At 34.0% G+C, this 26,468-nt stretch overlaps 1 protein-coding gene across 1 annotated transcript; it reads left to right on the top strand.

Annotated features, from left to right (window-relative positions):
• Positions 1–14,152: 14,152 nt before the first annotated feature.
• On the top strand, positions 14,153–22,882 carry LOC121985378 (vacuolar protein sorting-associated protein 2 homolog 1-like). Its single transcript, XM_042538799.1, has 5 exons — positions 14,153–14,387; positions 14,653–14,783; positions 18,464–18,568; positions 22,209–22,469; positions 22,574–22,882. Exons 1-5 carry the CDS (start codon positions 14,351–14,353, stop codon positions 22,709–22,711), a joined length of 672 nt encoding a protein of 223 aa, XP_042394733.1. The 5' UTR covers positions 14,153–14,350; the 3' UTR covers positions 22,712–22,882.
• Positions 22,883–26,468: the final 3,586 nt, after the last annotated feature.

Here is a 26,468-nt window from a genome sequence, read left to right as displayed (position 1 = left end):
ATCTGTGGTAGTTTTGATATAATCAACCAAGTCAAGTTAGGCCATGTTATATTTTTATTCTTGTGTCTAAATGTAAGAACTTAGGAGCACAAGAAGTCGAGCAAAAGACGCAGTCAGCGAGAATGATGGCATGGGAAAGAGTTGACCAGTTCGGTGCATCCGAGGGACGAGGTGCTGCAGAAGAGTACGCTGGCGAACTAGAAGGGAGCGTGCGACATTTCCGAGGGACGAGAGAAGCTGGAGCGAAAGATTGCTTGAGAAGAAGATCGGAAGATAGGTTTGAGTGAGCCCAATTCTGGTTGGCCGAGATCACCCAAGCAACCAAAGAAGGCGTCAAACCTGGTGGTCTAGACGCCTGGACAACCAGGTTGCTCGACAGGGTGCCTTGCGCTACAGATCAACTTTTAGGTCCATGCCAGCAGTAGTCCAGATGCCTGGAGAGGGTCCGGGCTCCTAGAGATGGATAAAACCTTATCACTTGGTTGTTACGTAGTCGTCGTGTGGAAATAGAGTTTTGCCACGCTAGGGGGCCTGGAGAGGTTTGAGTGCCCGGATCATGCCACTTCAGCAAATAGTCAGATTCGACCAGTGGGCTATAAATAGAGTTCTAGTATTCTCCATCTCAAACAACGCACTTTATACTTCGAAATCCATTCTGTTTTTTATTTCCAAGCTTCATTTTCATGTATGAGGCTTCTGCATCTCCAACATTTTGTTCGAGAAGGAAATCTTCATAGTGAGCTGACTTTCCTTGGAGTAGCAATCTTCTAATTGCAAACCAAGTAAATTGTTTATCTTGTACTCTTCTTACTTCTATTATTTCTTTAAGTGCGTAATTGTTTAAAGTCTGATAGTTTTAGAAAGGTATTTGTTGTTTTTATTATGCAAGACAATTCACCCCCTCTTGCCAGCCGTAAGGTACCTACAATTGGTATCAAAGTCCAATCACTTCAGAAGGACTAACTGGCGATGGCTGGAACAAGCATCCATCCGCTGAAGTTCGAGGGAGACTTCGCCCACCAAAAAATGAAAATGGAGGTATATTTCAAAACTGATTTCGATATCTTTCTAATTTTAAAAAAAAATGATTTTGCAGTATCTATCGACAGCAACGACAAGTTAAAGAAAGAAGAAAACTAGACAAAGAATGAACAAGCCAAATTTGTGGCCAATGGAAAAATAGAATTCCATCTGGTGTGCTGCCACCACAAAAGGTCAACAGAATCAGAGTTTACAAGTTTACAAAAGACATCTGGGAAAAATTCTTGGAGCTTCACAAAGGATCCTCCAAAACCAAGCTCGCAAGAAGAGATCTACTTCAGAACCAACTAACAAATCTTCAATTGAAGGAAGGTGAAATGGTTCCTCAACTGCACGCCAAGCTAAAGGAGCTAATCACCGAACTCACGAATCTCAGTAAAAAGGTAACCAACTGAGATTTGCAAAGGTATGCGCTTAACACTTTTCTAAAGACACCAGAATGGTCAACTCTAGTATATGCATATTACATCTCTTGAGATTTAAAGGTAAGTAATCTATAAGAGTTATTTTCTACATTTGAAATTCATTAATCTAGATGTGCAAATCTAAAGAAGGAGCCGAAGCAGAATATTGCCTTAAAAGTGAAAATGGATGAACCAGATTCAGAAACATCCCTCGATAATGATGAAACAGTGTTTATGGTAAGAAAATTTTAAAAAAAAATAGATCTAATAAATTTAATCAAGTGCAGGCCAAAAAAAAGAAAAAGGAAAGTAAGATGCTATCACTGCAATGAAGAAAGATACGTCAAAGACAACTAATCAAAACTGAAGAACAAGGACAAGGACAAAAGACCAACTCAGAAAAAATACAAAAAATTTAAGGCGACATGGAACAAAATGTCGTCATCAGAGTCGGAGATTAAAGTTCATGGAGATGACAAAGCAATCTCATCCGAAATGAGCATCGAGACACTATAAAAAAAATAGAGGTTTCAACACCGGTTTTTTAGAACCGATCAAATGACCACTCTTATAGCTTGAATCGGTTGCTATAAAAATCATTGCCCCTTAGTTTTCTTGATTGGAGAAAGATGCCCAAAAAACTCTTGAATGATGCATGGAGAAAAGTGACAGTAAGTTGTTAAGTGTTTAATTCCAAATTTGAATTTAATGCCTTCATATTATTTATTAATATTTATAGGCATGTTTTGATATTCCTGATTGCCATCGAGATGTTATTATGCAAATGATGGGGCAGCATGGAGGTGATGGAGGACTGAAATCAAAGCTAAGTCTTATGATCCGAATACTCCATTGGATGAGCTTGTTTCCATTCGTCCAGTTCCTCAAAAGTTGACTCCTGAAGTTTGGGAAGCATTGTGCCATTACTGGAACACTAATGAGGTAGTAAATATATTGATTATTTTTTTTATATATGACTAGTGTCAAGTTAAATGCAATTTTTTGTAGAAAATTTCAAAAATTAATCAAGAAAATGCGAAGAAAAAAAGAGGGAGTCATGCACTGGGTCGTACAAATATTCCATCCTTAGAGCATAAATTTGTAAGTATCAAATTGTCTTTTGTTTTTACAACTAGATTCACATAATCCATTTATTGTGTAGATCATGATAATCCTATGATAAATAAATTGGGTTGAGAAATATCAACACAAAACTTATGCATTCTATTCAATTCTTAAGAAATTATAAACAGAATAGATAAGATTACGGAAGTGTACCAGAATCCATAGTATGCAATCGATTTTGGGCAAGATCTTCAATTTGCAGATCTTCCTTAGTATCCAGAGAATTTTGTCGATGAGGAAACAAAACAAAAGCATCATCTGCAAACTGAGACCATAACCCTTATTTATAGAAACATAAGTTTGCCTATTTCTAATTTGGCCCCTCAACAAATTAGAAATTATACATGGTATCTATATTAATTTATTCATAACAATTAAACCCTTAAGTCATATTCCTTAATCATAAATTTAATCACATTAAATTATGACTTATTTAATTGATGACATTAGACATTTATAATTATAATTATGGTCCCAAAATTCTAACAATCTCCCACTGAACCATATGTGTAAACTTATAAATGTTAACATTAATGAGCTCATAACTTTTGTCATCATAGCTGTAGGATTTCCTTAACAATATCGTCCATTAATTATATAGACATAGGATCAATATAGTCTTCGTTGTATCTTTCACAACTAAACCATCAATGGTCATGTACATCAATATAATCAAATGACATAGATCAATTATGAATATGTGGCATGAAAATTACATGCAAGGTGATCTATTCATGTCAATTTTCAACTAGTCCTCCTTATAACCAAAGTGAGATAAAAAATTTAACTTAAGTTATATAAAGTGTAATGAAGTAAACATTGAACTTTATATCTGATCAGATAATCTCCAAATACATAAGTTTCATCAGCATAATGAAACATATATAATACAAACTCCCACTAGATCTAGATTTCACCAAACTGAATAACACTCATATGAGTGGTATGCTCATAGAAGACATTGGGTGGTAAACTCTTTGTAAAAGGATCTACTATCATGGAGTTTGTGCCTGTGTTATATCGAAATCTGTCCACTTTGTACTCTTTCTTTCACAACAAGGAACTTGATATCGATGTGCTTCGATTTTGTCGAACTCCTATTGTTGTTAGAATACAATACAACTGATCGATTGTCACAAAATAACTTCAGTGGTCTTTCAACCTTTCCCAAAATACGCAGCCCAGTGATAAAATTTTTCAGCCATATTCCATGATTAAATGCCTCATAACATGCTATAAACTCTGCTGCCATGGTGGAAGAAGCTGTCAATGCCTGTTTGGCACTTCTCCAAGAGATAGCTCCGTTGGCCAATAGAAAAACATAACCTGAAGTGGATCTCATGCTATCTTGGCATCCCGTAAAATCAGAGTCAGAATATCCCATGATCTCAAGAGTATCTGACCTCTTATATGTAAGCATGTAACCACTAGTTCTCTTTAAATATCTCATTACCCTCTTTGCTGCTTTCCAATGATCCATTCCTTGGTTGCTTAAATATCTACCCAACACTCCAACAATGTACGTAATATCCGGACGTGTACAAACTTGATCATACATAAAACTTCCTACAGCTGAAGCATAGGGAATCTTTTGCATTTCTTGAGTCTCGAGGCTTCCTTTAGGGCATTGTTTAAGACTAAACTTGTCTCCTTTAGCGACTGGGATATTACCTGGTTTGCAATCTTACATGCCAAATCTTTTAAGCACCTTATCGATATAGTTCTTTTGCGATAATCCAAAAATACCTCAAGAACGATCTCGATGTATTTGGATTCCTAATATAAAAGATGCGTTACCAAGATCTTTCATTTCAAAATGTCTAGATAGAAATCTCTTGGTATCATTTAACATACCTATATCATTTGTGGCAAACAAAATGTCATCAACATATAAAACCAGGAAGATATGCTTACTCCCACTGAACTTATGATACACACAATCATCTACCACATTTACCTCAAAACCAAATGAGATGATTATTTGATGAAATTTGTAGTACCATTGGCAATATGTTTGTTTTAACCCATAGATGAACTTCTTAAGTTTGCAAACCATACTCTTTGGATCTCCTAATACAAAGTATTCTGGTTGCACCATATAGATTATTTCCTCAATGTCTCCATTGAGAAAAGTTATCTTGACATCCATCTGATGGAGTTCCATATCGAAGTGTGCAACAAGTGTCATGATTGTTCTTAAAGAGTCATTCGTTGAAACTGGAGAAAATGTCTCTTTAAAGTCAATCTCATATTTCTGAGTATAGCCTTTAGCTACAAGACGTGCTTTATACCTTTCCACATTACCATTTGAATCCCATTTGGTTTTAAAAATCCACTTACAACCAATGGGTTTCACACCTTCAGGTAATAGGACAAGTTCCCAAACTTTATTGTCTTGTATTGACTTATACTCCTCATTCATTGCTTCAATCCACTTTTGAGAATTTGAATCTTGCATGGCTTGACGAAAGTTGATCGGATCATCCTCCGCGATACCATCATTTTCCTCATGTTCTTGAAGTAGTACTATGTAATCATCTGAAATAGCACTCTTCTTTTCTCTAGTGGACCTTCGTAAAAGCACTTGTTCTACATACACTGGTTCTTGAGGTTGTTGAGTTTGTTCTTCTAGGAGTTGATTAACAATGTCTTGTTGTTCTGGTATTGCATCCTGATCACTGATAGGAATAACATCCTGATCATTATTAGAAGCAATCATAGGAATATAAACCATTTCCTCTTAAAGAGTAGTGGGAATACATTCCTCCTCAAAGACAATGTCAGTTACTTTATTCTTTCCCCCAAACTTAATATCCTCAAAGAACATTGCAGTTCCCATCTCAAAGATGGTCTTTACTTTGGGATCATAAAACTTATAGCCTCGTGATCGCTCAGAATATCCAATAAAGTAGCTACTTACAATTCTGGAGTTCGGTTTCTTTTCATGTGGTCTATACGGTCTAGCTTCAGCTGGACATCCCCAAATATGAAAATGTTTGAGACTTAGCTTTCGCCTTGTTCAAAGCTCAAAAGGTGTTTTAGTAGCTGCTTTAGTAGGTACTCGATTTAGAATGTAAGCTGCTGTCTTTAATGCTTCTCCCCAGAGTGACATTGGTAAGGTTGAATGACTAATCATACTCCTTACCATATCCTTAAGAGTTAGATTACGTCGTTCAACTACACCATTCATGTTTGGTGAGCCTGGCATGGTGTACTATGGGACAATTCCACAAAAGGTCCTGGACGTTGCTCACCTGAACCATCATATCTACCGTATTATTCACCACCACGATCAGATCTGACTTTCTTAATTCTTTTGTTAGTTGGTTCTCAACTTCAACCTTAAATGATTTGAAAACGTCCAATGTTTGAGCCTTCTCATAAATAAGAAATAGGTATGCATATCGAGAATAATTTTCAATGAATGATACAAAATATTGTTGATCATTCCAAGAAGGTATTGGAAATGGTCCACAAACATCTGTATGTATCAATTCCAATACTTCTGTAGCTCTAAATGTACCCTCTTTCTTTCGTTTGGTCTGTTTGCCTTTAATGCATTCAACACAATCATTTAGGTCTGTAAAATAAATGGAGTGTAAAACTCCATCCGATACAAGTCGTTCAACTCTATTTCTAGAGATGTGTCCTAAACGTTTGTGCCATAAGACACCTAAGTTTTCATTATTAAATTTACGCTTAGTACCATGTGATTCCACATTTAGGGTTTCAATATAAGAAGCATTTATATCAAGCATATATAGATTATCATAAATTATAAGTGAACCGGTTCCAACAATAGTAGAATTAATAGATAAACTGAACTAACTGTTTCCAAACGAACAACAGTAACCTAATTTGTCCAAATGAGAAACAGAAACCAAATTCCGTCTAAATGACGGTACAACAAAAGTATCTATTAAGTCTAAATAATAACCAGTGTTTAACAACAATCTAAAATGCCCTATTGCTTCCACCTCAACTGATTTATCATCACCCACATAAATGCATCTTTCAGCATCAGCTGGCTTTCGTAGCTCAGGCAACCCTGCATTGAAACATTGATGTTAGTAGTAGCTCCAGAGTCTAACCACCAAGTGTTTTGAGGTACTGAAGCTAAATTTACTTCAAAACAAACCAAATTAAAAAATATACCCTTTTTCGCACGCTATGCATGGTACTTAGGACATTCTTTCTTGACATGATTAGGCTTGTTACAGAAGAAACAACCTTTCTTGTTAGTATCCTGCTTTTGTTTCTTCACATAAGGACCTTTAGTAGCCTCATTCTTTCTTTTCTTGCCCTTATCTTTAAGGGTGCTTGCCAAATAGGCACTTTCAGCCTTGATTTGCTTCAACCTCTCTTCCTCTTAAACACAGTATGAAATGAGCTCATTAAGAGTCCATTTCTCCTTTTGACAATTATAATTGATCTGAAACTGACTAAACTAGTTCAGAAGAAAAATAAGCACTAAATGCACAAGCATGTCATCCGACAATTCAAGATTAAGTGCCTTCAATTTTGATGCAAGGTGGGACATTTCCATAATATATTCCCGAATATTTCCCTTGCCTTTATACTTCATGGAAATCAAGCTCTTCAAAATTGTGCTTGTTTCCACCTTATCGCTTTTGGCAAAGAGCTTTTCAATCTCATCGAGATATTCCTTAATTTTGGTGACACTATTAGACACCGCGCCCCTAAAAGCCTCAGGTATGCCGTGCTTGATGATCATAAGACTCATGCGGTTTGAGCAATCCCACTTATCATATTTAGCTCTCTGTTTAGAGGAACCAGTATCTATAGGAGCAGTGGGTTGCTCTGTCCTATAAGCGCAAGATCTAGATCCATGCAGCCAAGAACAATTAAAATGTTCTCCTTCCAATCCTTAAAATTTGTACAATTAAGGATCAGTACTAAACTTAAGTTAGCAGAAATAGTGGCAACACTTGCTGAAAAGAGAACACAAGAATTATAACATAAATAACATGTTCATTTTGAATCAATTAAAATAAATGATAAATTTCATCTAAAGATACCTAGTGCAACAACAATATCAAGTCTTTGGACAATAATATTATTTGCAAGTGGTACTCTTGTTGTAATAATCAAACACTAACAATAATGCATGACAAATAATAAACCTATCTTTGGATCGATTTATTATATGCATGAAACATACAAATAAAACTTGATAATTGTTATGTGTTTATTATCACAAGTAAATTATAATTTGTTAAGTATAAATCTTCCTTTGGACCGATTAATACTCACATAAATATACACATTTACACTTTATTTAATACCTCAATAATATCTTAATATTTCAAATAAAATTAAATTCAAATAATAGAGATCACTTTGGTGACATATAATTCGAATTAAATTTAATTTAAAATAATAGATATTAATAGAACCCATATAATTCAATTCAATTAATATTATAAAACAATTTATTGAATTTAATTTATCTAAATAATAAATTTAATGGGATAAAATATATTACTTACATGTAATATTTTGATTTACTCTGAAAAAAAATGCACCAAATTTTTTTTTTAATATCAAAATTTAAAAAAAATATGAAATTTGGCAAGAACAGTTTGTTCCCAAATGTGGCCTCACTCCACGTTCCACGTACGTGACTTTTGGAAATTTCGAAACTATGCAACTGCACATCGCCGCACGCCTCCAAGCCGCATGAACCGTCGCAACCGTAGTTGCCGACCACGATAGCCAACCGACAGTATACTGGGGTAATTGTTGGCCCTTTCCAGTGTCAGAACGCCGGCCACCTTTATTGCTGGCGTCTGCTTGTGCAGATACAGCGTAGTCACAACTAACTCGCCGGCCAACTGTAATGCCTTATCCTACCCTGGAAAACTACCTCCAGCATGAAGTTGTTGCCGGTGGCCCAATGTTGGTCATCTGTGCTCGCTCGCGATGAGCAGAAAATACAAGAAGCGGCGTTTAATGTGTTGCCTGCCATCCCCGGATGTCGTCGCCAGCCAGGAAACCGGTTGCAAGCAACCTCCCATGACGCTTTCCCTTCCCCGGTAGAATTTGCTATGCAATCGTAAATTTTTCCAACCGATTGTGACACAGAACAGTGCCAAAAATCGCGATGAATAAAATTGCAACATGATATATCATAAACCAAAACCAAGATTGCATAAAACAAAACTTTGTACCCAAAATAAAAATTTTCCTTAAGAATTTGGAATAGAAGACTCTGATACCAATTGATAAATAAATTGGGTTGAGAAATATCAACACAAAATTTATGCATTCTATTCAATTCTTAAGAAATTATAAACGGAATAGATAAAATTATGAAAGCGTACCATAATCCATAGTATGCAATCGATTTTGAGCAAGATCTTCAATTTGCATATCTTCCTTAGTATCCAGAGAGTTTTGTCGATGAGAAAACAAAACAAAAGCATCATCTGCAAACTGGGACCATAACCCTTATTTATAGAAACATAAGTTTGTCTATTTCTAATTTGACCCCTCAACAAATTAAAAATTGCACATGGTATCTATATTAATTTATTCATAACAATTAAACCCTTAAGTCATATTCCTTAATCATAAATTTGATCACATTAAATTATGACTTATTTAATTGATGACATTAGACATTTATAATTACAATTATGATCCCAAAATTCTAACATCCTAAACTATTGAAGTTCTATGATTTTACTTAATATGTCATGATAGTGGGGATTATGATTGTTTTGCTATCCAATACTATAATTTTCTTTTTTTGTGATTAGTTACTTATTTAATTGATAAAGAATATGATTTGATGTATATTTTGTGTTTTTTTGTACAATATTATTAATGTGATGTAATTAGTTAGAGTTAAAATTTATTTCAATTATAGAGATGTGAAGTGCCTTAAAGTAGCATAAATAAATTAATATTTCTTTGTGTAGTCTTTATGCATATTTAGTTAGAAGGTTTTCTCATTAAAATCCTTCTAATTCCTTTCATAATTCATCTTTTGAATATTCGTTAATTGATAAAAATCCACAATATTTGTTAATGTTACTTTACACTTGATCTGAAAATGATTTTTCCATAAGTAGTTTCAGGAAAAGGGGAGAAAACCTACTCGCATTGAGATAATAAAAAGAGGTAGTAATTTCATTTAATTTTTCATGTTTATTTCTCAATATTCTTCGCATTTTATCAAATATTTTTTTGATAGACTTTACTAGATGAAGTTGTGCGACGTCGACTTCAAGACAAGCCTGAGGGAACTCAACCTACAGAAGTGCATAAGGATGCATTTCGGTTATAATTTATTAACATTTATTTTTATTTATTTATGATAGTTAAAGTTATTACAATTATACGATATTAAGTATATTTTTTGTGTAGTGATGTTTTTGGGCCCGAACATTCTGGTCGAGTTCGATGTTTAGTTGCTAGTGCACTTCCTAGCCAAGTTTTCCCTGAGCTGTGTAAGCGCACAATCTATACACCAAGTTATCACTCTAATTCAAATATGACAGCTGAATTCAAGGAAATGCAAGAAAAAATAAAAGAAATAGAGGCACGGGAAGTACAGAGGCGAATAGAAATCAAGCAAATGATAAGGCAAATGCATGACCAGCAACTTCAAATTTTTGCACATATTATGCAGAGTATGATATCCGGAGCTGTTGGAGGATCTCGTGGCCCAAAATTATTACCGGCACAGGTAATAAAAATATTTAATATTTATTAGTAACAATTGAACCATTCAAAAATATATAAATACATGCATCATTTTAATTAATATCTTTTTTTTAATAGATGAGGCTATAATGGTAGAGATTATGCAACGAAATATAGATCTCCACCAAATGCAAAAGGAAATGATCCTACACCTCCACCACCAAGAGATCCATCTAATAATTAGATAAACTTTTTAGAGAAAAGTTTCTTTAAATTATCTTGTCACTTGTTAGTGTTATTGTGTTGTGTTGTTTTGGGGTATGTACATTTTTGTAAAAGAATTTCGTACTTGTTATTGATATGATGGTGTTTTGGGGTATGCAGATTTTTGTAAAAGAAGTTCGTACTTGTTGCTGATATGGTGGTGTTTTGGGTATGTAGATTTTTATAAATGAATTTCTTATTGGTTTTGTGAATTGAAAGATTTAATATGAATGTTTTGTTGGTTAATCTATTGGTATTTTAATTTTTTTTTGTTGAATGTTTTGTATTGATTATTAAAAATTAGGAATTCAAAAGATTTTGTAAACAAATATTTGAAAAATGGAATGATTATAGAAGCTTCATTGGGGTCCATCATTTGAAACAAGACTAGTTTTAAACTGTTGCTAATACACTTATTAGAAGCGCTAAATAATCGATCCAGGTAAATAAATTTAGAAGCGGCTTAATAATCGCTCCTAAACATGGTATGCAGGAGTGGTTACAAACTACTGCTGAATTACTTTTGGAGCTATTACAAACCGCTACACTATTTAACTTCAGAATCGATTTAATAACCACTTCTACTACATACCAACAGAAATGGTCATTAATCGCATTTGTAGTAGTTAACAAGTGCAGTTAGCAGCCGCATGAAACCACATTTGGATAGGTTAAGGGCCGCTGGTATTACAACCTATTAAGGCGGTTAATAACCGCTTCTATAGAGACATCAACAACGATTGTTCTGTTTTCACCACCGGTTGCTATAACCAATGCCATTAATGCTAGGAGCGCAAGCTGTTGGATCGATGAAGTAACCGATTCAAAAGCTTTAGGATCGGTTGAAAACCACTTCTATAGTTTGTTAAAACTACACCTAAAGACCTATTTTTTTGTAGTGAGAGCATCGATGAAGGGGGAGCAACGTTAGAGGGAGACATCACTACAGGGGAAGTATCAGATAACAAAATCGACAAGATAAGTCAGGTACAGTCTGTACCTTCTAACTAGTTATACAAGTTTATTAAAATACTATCTAAAAATCCTATCAACTTGAAAATGATAATAAAATATTATTAAAGGAAAACAAAGAGGTAAAACAAACTTTAGTAAAATTTTGTTGAGTAGAAGATTTCGGCAAAATGAAAATAGAAAATAAAAAATTAAAAGAGCAAATAGAAAATAAAAAATTAAAAGAACAAATAGAAAATTTGCATATTTGAATTTTGATACTTCAAATTGTAGGAATTATCAAGAATTAAATTGATATTTTAGATATCATAAGGGTCAAATTAGAAAATTATCATAAAAAGTTATTTCTAAAATGTATCTGGTTAATTAAGTAGAAAAGAACCTATATTGGGTTCCAAAATTAGGCTTAGATTAAAATTTTAATGCATGTTTTATTTTTTAATTTAATTTATTTTTTTTCTTAAAATTATCTAATATTTTTAAATAAATTGTTTTGAATAATTTATTTTTGAAATTAATTAGATCTTAATTTTTATGAGAAAGAAGATTTCATTACTTAGCTATAGAAAACATTTTAAATTTTTTTGATTGTTGTATTATTTTTTATGATTTTTTTAACAAAAATTGGATTTTTCAATTTAAAATTATTTCGAGGAGTTTTTTTTTAAATTTTATTTTTATGTGATAAAATATCATGTTCTCTATCAAATAAAATATTTTTAAAATTTTTTCACCGTTATTGAATTTTCTATGAATTTTTTTATCAAAATACTAATTTTTAATATTAAAAATTCTCAAACATTCAATTTTTGAAACTTTATTTTTTTTTACCAACATACTTACTATTTGACATTCTCAACAATTCTTTTTATAATTTTTTTGAGCTTAGAAACTATTTTTAGGTATTTTTTTAGATATATATTTTTAAGTAGAAAATATTTTTTTCTACTTATATTAATTTTATTTTTTTTAAAATTTTATCACTATTTTAATATGTCTGTTTAACCATTATAAAATTTTTCATAATTTTTTAAAGATAGACAATATTATTAAAATTATTTCTTTCAAACTTGGTTTTTAAATCACAAACATTCATATTTTTAAAATTTAAATTGCATAATTTTTCTGAATTTTAGTCATTATTTTTTTTTATCTGTTAGAATTTATTTCAAAATTATTTTCATAGAATATTCTTATTTTTAGTGTGATCAAAGAGAAAGAATATGATATTAAGTATAGGGAAGATTTTTTTTTATATTGCATAACATGATTATTAATTGTAAATTATTTACATGTTATTTTACTATTTTTTGTTTTATTTTATCCTAACTTAACTTGGTTGATCGTATAAAAAGAAAGAAATTGTAAGTACATGATAGTTTTAATGTGATCAACCAAGTCAACTTAGATTCTGTTATGTTTTGATTCTTGTGTCTAAATGTTTAGGAACTTAGGAGCATAAGAAGTAGAGCGAAAGATGCAGCCAGCGAGAAAGATGACACGGGAAAAAGTCGAAGGGCTCCATGCGTCCGAGGGATGAGGTGTTGTGGAAGAATACACTGACGGATGAGAAGGGAGCGCGTGGCGTTTCCGAGGGACGAGAAGCTGGAGCGGAAGATTGTTTGAGGAGAAGGCCGGAAAATAGGTTCGAGTAAGTTTAATTTTGGTTGGCCGAGATTACCTAAGCGACTGAAGAAGGTGTCGGACTAATCAGCCAAAGCTAACTAATCCGGGCGCCCGGACCACCAGGTTGCTCAAAAGGGCGCCTTGACGATGCGGATCAACTTTTGGGTTCATGTCAACAATGGACCGAGTGCCTGAAGATGGATAAAGCCTTATTACTTGGTCGTTGAGTATTTGTCATGTGGAGATAGAGTTTTGTCATGCTAGAGGTGCCTCGAGAGGGTCCGGATGCTCGGATCGTGCCACGTCAGCAAACGGTCAGCTATAAATAAAATTCTCCATTTCAAATAAGATACTCTGTACTTTGAAATCTATTCCGTTTTTCATTTATGAGTTTTATTTTGGTGTACGAGACTTTTCCACCCTCGACGTTTTGTTTGAAAAGGAGATTTTCATAGTGAGTCGACTTTTCTTAGAATAATAATCTTCCGATTACCAACTAAGTAAATTGTTTATCTGATATTCTTTTTATTTTTATTATTTCTTTAAATGCATAATTATTTAAAGTATGATAGTTTAAAAAAAGTATTTATTATTTTATCATATAAAATAATTCACCCCTTCCTACCAATCAAAAAAAAAAAAATCCTAAAGAATTTTCTCGATCCTCGGAACTCTTTGAATTATCACTCCAGATCCAGGTTAACATAGTTAGTGAATTTGTACGTGAATTTAACGGTTATTGTGTGTTTAAAAAATTAATTTTTATAATAAATAAGGGCATGGAGGTTAATGTGTAAGTAGATTATAATAAATTAATATTTTTTAAAATAGATAAAAAATTGATATGTAAAACTATTAAAAGGTATATTACAAAATGCGAATTCAATTTTTTTAATAAGTATATTTTTTAGAATAAAAATAGAATATTATTTTTTTAAAAAATTAAACATACGTACTTTTAATTTTCGGCCTATAATAAATAAATATTTATAAAATAAAAAATTTAAATAAATGAGTATACAAAATAATATATTTATAAGATATAGCGTCGACAACGAATCCTCTCCCATCCGCGTCGTCGGCTTCGATCTCTCCTTCAGATCGAAGCAAAAGGGTGAAGACAGCCAAAAAGTTTCCTTTTTTTTATTGTTTTTCCTTCAATTCGTGCGCCGATTTTCTCAATAGAATTTGAGGTCAGAGGAAGAGCAGCAAAGTTTTTGCATCGATCAATCGATCTCTTTCTCACCATGAGTTTTATTTTCGGGAAGAGGAAAACTCCGGCAGGTATTCTTCGCGATTGCAGTTTCTAGTTAATTTCGCTATGTCTACTACATGGATCCGATATTACGCTGTAATCTAACCTTGATTGATTATCGCTGCAAAGGAATGCTTTTTTTTTTTCCTTTCAATATCGCTTAGTTACGTTTTAGGGTTTTGAGATATTTTCTCATGCGACAGCTTGATTTTATTCTAGTTATTAGATATATTCCTTCGCTCTAAGGAAAGTTGCAAGAATTCTGGGCCTCATGGGTGCTAATTTTTGTTGCAGAGCTGCTGAGAGAGAACAAGAGAATGCTCGATAAGTCAATTCGGGAGATAGAAAGGGAGAGACAGGGTCTGCAAGCACAGGAGAAAAAGCTCATCGTGGAGATAAAGAAGACTGCTAAGCAAGGGCAGATGGTATATATCTATGTTCTGCAAATAGTTGATGTTTAGTATATGTAATCACCCTGCGATTAAGTTTGAATATTGTTCTTTCTTGTTTGTTTTAGTATTATCAAATTATTTCCCCTTTATATCTATGCTTCAAATTCTGACTCGACAAATACAGGGTGGATTCAGAACCTAAGGGTAGGTGGAGGCAAAAATTACTAGCATATGAATGAATTACTTTAAAACGTGAATGAAAAAAAGAAAGTGGCTTTAATCTTTTGCTCCACCTTACTACTTACTATTGCTCAAGCATTCTAAATCCACAACTTGACATGATACAAGGCCATTGGCAAGTTAGATGCCTAAGCATAGTACATTTTGATTGGGGAATTAGTTCTTTCCCTGTGGTTAGTGCTTAGCCATGGTGTGTTGATGTTTGCCAAACACTTTAAGTTACACATTTGCATTCGATGAATTATGCATGAATGTGCAAGACTACTCGAGTTGCTTGAGGAGATTCAGAAACAAGCTTGGTTGATGAGTTTAATGGATTGAGTCAATCTTGGTTGATGAGTTTAATGGATTGAGTCTAAAGCTTCGTGGAGCTTCAACCTTGATTATGATCATTAAACTTGGATATTGTATCCAAAGGCTTTTGTGTTTGAGTTGTAATCTTTTGGGTTTGTTCTAGCTAGGAACATTATAATGATAGGATTTACTTATAGGTAGGTAGTGTTATTTAGGGATTTCATCTTAGACTTAGTGCTTAATTATTAGTGGCCTAGGAATTAGGTGTCATTAGCAGGTGCCTAGTATGAAGTTAGGTCGACACAATTTCATTTGTAGGTCCTCCATTGACATTTTCCAAGAGCTAGTTGTACTTTTGTTAGGCCAAATGTTAGTTTGCAGTTTGCTTGAAAGTCACTATTTTTCAAGGTAGGTTGACTTAGCCTTTTGGGTGAGTCAAGCTAGGAGGGCAGATATAGGAAGATAACTTACAGAACTTAAATTAGGTCGACCTGGCCTTTTTGCTAGGTCAACCTAAGGTAGCTGAAGGTTGACCTAAGATTTGAACATTGATCCTTACTGTCAAAAAATCCAAAGTTAGGTTGACCTAACAGTTTTGGTTGGTTGACCTAGAGTGATTTGAACGCTGATCCTTACAGTCAAAAAATCCAAAGTTAGGTTGACCTAAGAATTTTGGTAGGTTGACCCAGAGTGCTAGAATATGACTGTTGAGGTTGAGTTTCAAATGGATTTGGTGGTTGTTTTAGAACAGGAGCTCACACTAAAATACTTCTATCACTCTTCTATCATTGTTAGAGTGCCAAAGGATCACCAAGTGCTTTGGAAGGTTAAATTAAGGATTCATCTTTGTGTTTGAAGCTCTCTTAATAATATCTCATTCACTTAGGAGTTAGTTTTTTATTTATTTTGGTTAGATGTGAGGAATTTTGGAAATTCCTTTGTCGGGTTAAGCTTTCATCCTCATGAGGTTTCATCCTTAGTTGAAATCCCATTTGTTTGGTCTATGTTTCATCCTCAGATTTGAAATATGATTAGTTTGAGTTAAGCTTTTTAGTTCATGAGGGTGTATCCTCGGTGTGAGGTCTTATCCTAAATTTGTGTAGGCTTGCTTTATTACCTTGGTTAAGAAACGCGATAGTGAATTCTATTAGGAGGTGACACACCGAACCACCGAGGGCCATAGATGTGGGAGTGAATCCTTGAACCAAATTATTTTTTGTGTTAGCATCATGACTTATTGCTTATTTCTGCTATATTATTTCACACTTTGATATATTGATCACACACGCCCACAAAATTGCTGACCAATTTACTTGAGTTTGTGATTTGTGTGAGGTATTTGTAAATGCTGTTTATTCACCCAGTTCTAGCTGGGCCATCAATCCTTATCAATTTCTTCTAGCAAACTACAATCCATGTTTGTAAGTTATAACAATTTTTGTTAATTTTTTTTATTTAATCTCAACTGCTTAAATTGAGTTTTCACAGGTCATCAAGTTGAAGTGGTTGGTTGTAGTGATTCTAGTTGTGGCTGTTTGCCCCTTGAAAAAGTAACAAACTAGAAAAAGTTCAAGGAGGAACCAACTTCAAATCATAGGCTTGACATGTCTTTAGATTTATGTTGAAGAAAATATATTATATTTTCAAGTTGGATTGAATGGAACCTAATGAATTTTGTCTAAGTTTTTCCCTATTTGTACCCTTGGCTCATTGTCTGATTATGCCTGGTAATAACCCATTGGCATCTTTAGGTGGGGTTTTTTCTCCAAGATAAGATATTTGCTATATCCTAACAATGTCAGGATCAGTTAGAGAAACCGACAAACTTCTACTTTCTTTTGTTTTATTGTGTGTTTTTTTAAAGAGGGAATTTACCTTGCAACCTCTCCGAATTCTTTGTAAGACAGGACTCTTATCTCTGCAAACCAAAAATGGGTGGGTATTTTTCTTCTTTCCACTATTTCTATATATATGTGTGTGCTCTGGATATATATCGGTTACCACTGCTACCCATTCATTATTCATTGTACACTGCTATTCCACTTTCACATGGCATGGGCTCACCCACCAAGCATGCGTTAGATGCATTGTACAATTGCATGCATATTACATGTGATACTACCCATATACTTAATATTAATATGAAAACATTAAATTGTTGCTTCCCCAATTTCTTACTTGTCATCTCTTCATTTGTCCTACTCTTCTAATTGGTTTCCTCTTCTAGTGAGAATGTTGTATTTTGCCTTTGTGAAGACCGTATGAACTAGCTTCAGTCAGATTCATCTTCCCTTTGATTATTCTAGAGTCAATAAATTCTTTTGCTCGAATGATTGGATTGACCTTTTATGTATTATTGAAAAATTAAAGATACTGATCAGACATTTTTCTCCCCTTCTGCCTTGTGTCACTATAAAAAAAATAAAAAATAAACATAATTAAGAAACTTGAAAAGTGTGGAAAATTAAAACTTATATAAAACTGATTTTTTTTTCTCTAAGTGTTTTCTCTATATATTTTGGTGGGGGCTTGTTAGGAGTTTTATTCATGTACGGTGTTTGTTTTGAGATTTAAGAATTCATACCTATGGGATGCTCAAATTATTCCTAGCAGGTGAAGTAGTAGAAAGGAGCTGGATGAATACTGAAGTGCTCTTGGAATAGTTTGAATTAGTTTTTTGTTAGATATGAGCCAAACTCTCTCTCGACTCTAGAGACTGACTGCATCTAGTGACTAGGCTAACATGTTAGGACTTAGGATGGTGAAACACAACTTCACTGATACTAAAATGGCTCTTTAAATGTTAGTATTGGTTAACAATATGCCTATTTCCCCTTGATCTGCATCGATCTCACTTCATATGAAAGATGAAAAAGAATAGTCTGATTTTGATAAGATGGGTTCAATGTGCTTCATTCTTTGAGCCTTTGATTTTATTTTTTTCCCTGTGAATTGTGCCAACATTTTTGTTACTTTTCACTGTTATTGCTTCCTACCTTATTTTTGTTATCTGTGTTTATTGTCTATTCCTGAGACATGATTGTTTTAAATTATTCATATTGTTTATGTATGATATTAGCCGACCCCACCTAGTGGGATAAAAGTTGGTTGTTGTTGTATATTGTTTCTGTATGAGACTTGTGATATAGCTTATCTTTGTTGGATAATTACTTATACAGGCAGCAGTTAAGGTCATGGCAAAGGACCTTATTCGAACAAGGCATCAGATCACAAAGTTTTATGCACTTAAATCACAACTTCAAGGTGTATCACTGAGAATCCAGGTAACTTAACTTTTGAATTTTATTGCCACCTATTCATTCAGTTAAGCACGATTACTTCTCACGATGAGGAAAATGCTATGAATAATATCCATTCATTATTTGGTACTATTTGGGTATGTAAAAATCTTCAGAAAAATCCCAGAACCATAACAATTAAGTGGAAGATGCTGAATTCCTTTCCAGATAAGTATTTTAATCTTCACTGGATACTGAATCTGGTAAAATACTCGGTACATTAAAAAATGTATAGATATATGGTAGAATAAATTGGATATATTAATATGATACTAAATTAAAGAAATTTAAATTTTATTTGCCTGAATTTAATTTTATCAAAAATGTACTAATTAAAAAAGTTGGGTTGTATAATTAGTTTTGTAATTAAACTTAGAATTCTAAGAAACAATAATATTAATTAAACATATTTATAGTAAGCATTCATTGTATGTTTGTAAATCTCAGTCCATGCAGGTTAATATGAACGAAATGTATTATTTTGATCATGGACTAAATTTGAAACTAGGTCAATACACACAAATTATTTGTTTTAGTGGTGCCACTTGATGCCAATCACGTATCATTTTATCAGACATTAAAATCCTTTGTCCTAGTTTGTAGTGATTGTTACGGACTCTACACCTTAGGAAGAGTGAGTTAACAAATATTCTTCCTTATTGTCTCAATCTCTCCTGCTCTATTTTTCCCCTTATTATGCTCTGGTCTATTCAATATGTAAACTTTTTGTTAGATATCTCTCTTCTAGTTGTGCCACTTTATCACTGCAGCTTCAAGTAATTCGATTGTTGTGTTCTATGTCACTCGTTATTTGATCGTGTGATCTCTCTTGCACCCTTTTGATCTCATTCAGATGTAAAAGAAGATAAAGACGCAAAAGAAGATGAAGGGGGGAGTTGCTCGTCAGGATTCTTCCCTTATCTTGTTTCCTGGATAGTTTATCTGTTCATAGTTGAATCCAGTTCAATGAAAAAGCATGATTTAATGCAAACTAAAAGCCCAGGTTGAGCCTTACTGAACCCACAACAACAACAACAACCACAACAACGAAACCTTATCCCACTAGGTGGGTTGGCTACTTATTGAACCCACAATCAAAATTAAATACCCTATCTCCACCATGCAGCACATCTTAAACCGTATTGAACCCAATTCAAGTCGTTAGACCCAATTCCAAATAATACTTGAATAAACATTCATTTCGACTTAATTGAAGATATATATAAAACTCTTAGAATAAACATGTATTTTGACCTTAGTTGAAGATATATATATAAAGTTTTTAAAGACCTAATTTTAAATAGCTAGGCACTTAAATGTAAATATTTCATTTTGGTGTAAATTGTAAAAGTAATGAATACAAATATGGTTAGAGGGGATTAGCTAGAGTAAGAAATCCCCATTAATCATCTTGTGATATGAGAATCAGAGCCGTCAATCTATTACAGTTCTTGGTGAGGACTATTTCCACACACCAATTAAATCTTGAGCTCGTGTCCTTCGTTGTGCAATGCTTGCAGACACATGATTGCCAGACCTGTGTGACACCATGATGCACACAAGCAACACCCTTCCTGCATGCACTCAATTACCATAGGACTTGACACATGACTGCCATGCCTATCGACACCTTGTGACACCAGATGTGCTTGTGATCATCTTTGTTGACATCTGCACATGAGCATCCTTCTGCATGTGAGGCCTACTTTAAGCAGCCTCCTGGTGATGCCTTTATGCAAGAGTCCTCTAGCCACCTATTGCAACAAGGAAGATTGGGCCCTTGCTATTGCTTCTTTTTGTTGAGTCACACAGGGTGATTGATGAGTAGCTTCCTACAGTGAACTTGCTATAAACAGTAAAATACTAAATAACTACTCTCTTTCTTCCAACGTTGTTGACTAACAAGATCCCTTAATTCAAAATGTTAGATTCATTAACTACTTTCCAATTGCCTTGTATTGTTGGTTTTCTAGGCTTTTTTAGCCCCACAATGGTTATCACAAAAAATCATAGTTTTAAGCTGGTGCAGTTTGGTGGGTTATTAAATGTGTTCAAACCATGTTTCTTAGACGGTACAATTTGTCTCAAGTTTATCAAATGTATTTTTCCTGACTATTTTTATCTCCAAAAAGACCATCGTTGCTGTTCTTTTGAGTCACATTGTGATCTTGTCTTTATTGATATGACATTCTTGGAGTTGACTCTATAACCTTTCAACCTCTCTTTGGAAGTTGGTGCAAAAGGTGCTTCCTTTTCCTATCCCATTGTTCATTCCACCACCTCTTACCACAACCATCCACACCCTCAAGAGCCACCTGTACGAGTGTATAGCTGAAGGACCCTCCTGAGCATACTCTAGGACTGTGTAATGAGATTCTACATCCCTTTCATGGTCTATTTTCATCTTGATCTCAGTTCCTGCCTTTAATTTATGCCTTCCTATTTTTGTTTTTTATAAAAAAGTATATACTTTCTTTCTATTTATCTAATGCTTCACTGTCACTCAATTATTCCACTTTCCCTTTTGGATTTGGGTTGGCAATAGACCATGAGTGATGAGATGAAAGCTCTTCACCCTTCAGCCACACTTGGGACATGGTTTACCTTCTTCTGGGAAATTGTATTGTGGGATACAAGTGAGTCTTCACTAATAGTTGTTTCTCTTGATGGCATAATGTTGGATGATATAGCAGATGATTGTCTTCAGTTGGCCACTGTTATTGAAACTTAAATAGTTGGCAACAAACTGGATAGCCAAGCCATGCACGTAACTCTTATCATGTAGTTAGATTCAGATAATGATTAATGATTGAAATTGAAAAGTTGCTTTGTGTGCATTCATATAGATTTTCTTAGTTTTAAGTTAAATACTAGTTGCACACCGAGGGAGATTGCAATTCTTCAAATTTCAAAAGTAGATTTAGATACATGTATTTATTTAAAAAGACTGTTGTATCTGTATCTTAGCAACTAAGTGGAATCCAACTGAAATCATAACACTTTAATCAACATGCTTCTCTTGAACAATCTTGGTTAAAATTCTAGATGCTAAATGGCTGGCACTGAAGTTTCTCTTCTCCCAGTAAATTGTGGTAATTTGTTTGGTGCGGTATATTCAAAATAAAGGACATCTATGCCATTGGAATTTAAGTTCATCGGGAAGATAGTAATCTTGCGCGCTCCTTGTTAGATTGATGAATGGGAGATACACTTCTTTGCCATGTGTTCCATGCATTGTTTGAATTCTGCATTAGCCTTATTTAACCATGACACAAATCAGGCATTGCTAGCTAAACCTAGGTCTAACATTCCAATTACCAATATAATTGATTGTGCAAAAGCTCCACAATCAAACAACGAATGTTCTTATTAAGTATGGAATGGATTAGCACAATGACATTGGCAATCTTTGGATATCTTCACTCGAGAGTGCCTATCAGTTGGCCTCTGTTGAGGATCAATAAAAAATTCCTTCTGGTATTCATTATCTACTTCTGGTACTCATTATCTAATTTGACATTTTATTCCCTTGCAAAATTTTGTAACACACTTTGCACTAGGGGTAGACAAGCTTACTTCCAAGTTTAGTAAACTAGCATAATTACGGGCCGCTATGGTTTTTCAGACACTGAAGTCAACACAAGCAATGGGGGAAGCAATGAAGGGTGTTACAAAAGCTATGGGACAGATGAACAAGCAGATGAACCTACCTGCACTACAGAGGATAATGCAAGAGTTTGAGATGCAAAATGAGAAAATGGAAATGGTGAGCGAGGTCATGGGGGATGCCATTGACGATGCTTTGGAAGGAGATGAGGAGGAGGAAGAAACCGAAGAATTAGTGAGCCAAGTGCTCGATGAAATTGGAATCGACATTAATTCAGAGGTACATCCAAAATGTCTCCTCGACCATGATCTTTAACCTATAGAGCTGAATTCACCTTCTGTATGTTTAGAAATAAGCATTATTGATCTGTTCGTTGTTTGCAGCTGGTCAAGGCACCTTCAACTGCAGTCCCAAGTGCTGAGGCAAACAAAAAGGTTGCTCAAGTTGAACCCACTGCTGCAAGTGAAGGTGGAATAGATGATGACTTGCAAGCAAGATTGGACAATTTGAGAAAAATGTAAATTTATATAAAATAAAAACACACACATAAATTTGACATGCAAGGGTGATCACAAGTGGGAATTATAGTCTTCCCATAAAGTTGACATAATAATACTCTTGTCGTTTTGTGTATACAGTAAGTGTTATGTAAGAAACCAACTTGAAGCTTGGCTTTGCATTTGCCCATTAAAGCTGTAGTGTCTTCTATGGCAGGGAGTATTAGGTTTTACTACATTAAATCTTGCATCACTTACCTTATTGTTTAGTTTGATGAAGAATTGAGATCATAGTTTTTATTCAAAATACTGGTGATATTCAATAATAATGATGATGATAAAGATGGATAAAAAGATATTATTAAAGGAAGAATTTAGCAAAAAATACTATCGGCATTGTTGGAGCATTCATGCTAGGTAGAGGGCAAAGAATAAGTGATGTAATTTCTTTGCACAAAAATATTAGTGTTAAAATTTGTATGTGTAGTTGGAAGAAAACTAATGAGTATGCAATGTGGTTTGAAAACCTAACTTTCACTCCACTAATATCTGAAATATGAGGCAATGAGATAAATTTTTATAGATTGGATCCAACGCCAAGGATTCTACTAATATCTTAAATATGAGGCAATGAGATAATTTTTTATAGATTGGATCCAAGGCTCAGTCCTTAATCAAACGATGAGATTTTATAAAATTTTTCTCGAGTTAACCCTAATTGGGTTTTTTCTCATAACAAATGTCATCATCTTTGGGTTGAGAATGAACACAAGGAAAAAGTGAATCACTAGGATTTAGGAGAGAGTTTGAGTCAACTTTAGTCAAAGCTCTTAGATTTTTTTTAGGCACCATGTTATATGTGAGCATAGGAAAACAAAGACGATTAAATGCGAATCTCGAATGCTAAAACAATGTTCACTTTTTTGACCCCTTCGGACTAGAAGCAGGGTTCAATCGACTAGATAATCCAAGTTTGAGCGTCAAACTCCAACAATAACATTTCAATTGAATAGAATCCTTTTAGTTGACTCAACAAACCAACTAATCAATTAGAGCTTAAACGAAACCTTCTTTTTACCTAGAAATTGGCCTTCCAATCAACTTGGCTAATCATTTAATCGATCGACTAGAGGCTTGTTTATTCAACTAGACAAGCTTCTAGTCAAGGTCAAATAGTCTTCTTTTGTCCATAGAATAACTTTTAGTTTGCTGCTCTAGTATTTTCAATCGATTCTACATTATTCTAGTCGACTACTAACAATTCTAACGAACTATTGATAGTGTTTTGAGACTGCTATAGTGTTTCCAAGCTAGGCCCTTTATGCATTCAAGATGTGCAACAATTTGAGACTTGATCGATCAACAAGTATGACTTAGGTATCGGTGGGATTGTCGTAGCGGAAGGTGACACGATCAAACCAAAGTTCCAAAAAGGAAATAGCAAATTGATTTTGGCTTATCTCATGGAGATGCATTGAGCAATATAATACATCCCTTTATTTTGTCCATGCAACACAATCTTCTTGATATAGGACGGAGGTGCTAGCGGTAGATGGTCGACATTAGAGCTTGAATATATGATATATATGACATTCTTTTAAAAAAAAGTAGATTCGTTACTTTAACGGTCCCTCTAGTGTCAGTCTCATGGATATGGAGAGAGATTCATGCAGGTACACAGGCCATAGGTACATGGCGGGGTAAACCTCAGGTCGTCAGTTCCTGAGAATCGACCCCTAACCATTACGCCAGAGATACCATGCGTCCACCGTCTGCGCTACGTCCTGGGAGCATATGACATTCTTTTAAAGATCTCACTTTAGGTGTCTTATTTTTAACCTTTTGAATATAATCATAAAATTGTTAAGTAACTTTTAACTAGACTTTCTAATTAGGATCTTATCCAATTAATCTCACTAATTTAATTTAAAAAATAATAGTAAAAAAATTTCAAACTTTTTTAATAATCTCACAACCATTTTGAGAAAAAGAAAATGGTTTGATCCCTTAAATTTATATTGCATAAATAAATCATTAATGTCAGAATCACTCATTATTTAATTGGATAAATTAATTCTTAATTTATCTTAATCAAATTATAATTAATCAACATAATTAACAATTTAAAAACTTAATTAATTGACCAAGATAATTATTAAATTAATAATATTCTTCCTTAATTTACTACATTATATGTCAAAATTACACATTATACGCCTTCTAGACATAATAGTAATATACTGAATGTTAGAATAATTATACTATTAGTGCAAGAAGTACCATATAATTAAACTAGGATTTTGACGTTGGCAAAGTTAAGTCACATTGTGATATAATGGTTTGATCAAGTGTACATGTAGATCAACCAATAAAACCTTTGTAGGTCAAGATAATTAGATACTAGATAAGTGAAAGCTCTAGTAGATCTAAATACTAGGTAGTGGAAGTCTTAACAAACAAGAACATCAAGTATGAAAGTCTAGTGGGTCAATAGATAGGACATCTAACAAGATGGACTTGATGAGTCAGCTAGACCGGACATCAAGTCCAAGTCTGGCGGGTCAAGTGATCGGATGTTGAGCAGAGGAAACTCAAACAAGTATGAAGAACTAGTTATTTAGAAAATGATAAGTTGAGATAAGTAACTGGAGTGAAGTGATTCTTTTGAAAAGAAGAACGGGTAACGACGAGTCCTCGTTATGGGGAAAACCTTGTGCGACAATCAAACTACGGGTTCACTTAAATTCCAAAATCAAGATTGAACAGTTAAGTAACTATCAAACTTTATTATGTATTAATTATCATAGTCTATGCTAACCTTATTTTGAAAGAATTAGTAGATTGATCGTCCTAATCGATAGACAAAATGGTTTGATAGACCGTAAGGCTAGGTTCGATTGATCGTATGCTAAGGTGCCAGCCAAGATGTCCAAAGTGTTGACATATCATCCGAGGTGGACAGGATAAGTCTAAGATGGTTGACGTGGCATGGGATAAGGTTCATTTGGCTGACATGACATGGAGATAAGAGTTGATTAACTGACATGTCACAAGGTGCAGTCAAGTATAAGGACTACGGAGCTGACATGGCAGAAGATCAACTTCAAGGAATTGACATGGCGGGAAGACATTCATTGAGGGTCAGACCAGTAGACCGATCCTATAGATCGGTAGGTCAATCAATTGGATCTGGATCCGAATTTTCAAGGTGATCAATAGACCAATTAGACTGATCGATAGACCAATCCTGATAATCGAAAGGCTTGACTAGAGGCTTAGATATACAAATTGCTCAAGTCCTCTTGCTCTCGCCTTGCTCCGGAACTCTGATGCTACTCCGAATTGCCGCTCCGACAACAATGCTCAAACTCTGGAATTTTTATTGTCAATTTAATTGTTTTTAATTTCGTTTTCTTGCTTTAATCGTTAAAGGAATGGTAAACTTGTTACCATTTCTTATTCTTTGTAAAAGATGAGTCTCTTTCTCTTTGAAGAAAAAGATTACTAGTGGATTGTCCAATGAAAGTGATCAACGATCGTGGGTCTTAGACTAGCAGTCTGAGGTTGTGAACCAAGTAAAATAAACGAGTCTTCTATGTTTTGTTTACATTTCCGTAACTTACTTTGAATATGAGAAAACAAGTTTTAAACGGGAAAAAATGGCATGCACTATTTGCCCCTCCACTCTAGTGTTTCTCTTGATTCTACGATTGATATCAGAGAGGGGGAGCTTTAAATTGGTGCAACCACCATTCGAGCAATTTTTTCTGCATATTTTTTT

This window comes from Zingiber officinale, chromosome 5B, assembly GCF_018446385.1.
Source record: "Zingiber officinale cultivar Zhangliang chromosome 5B, Zo_v1.1, whole genome shotgun sequence".
NCBI lineage: Eukaryota > Viridiplantae > Streptophyta > Magnoliopsida > Zingiberales > Zingiberaceae > Zingiber > Zingiber officinale.
This window is presented reverse-complemented; position numbering and strand designations above follow the sequence as displayed.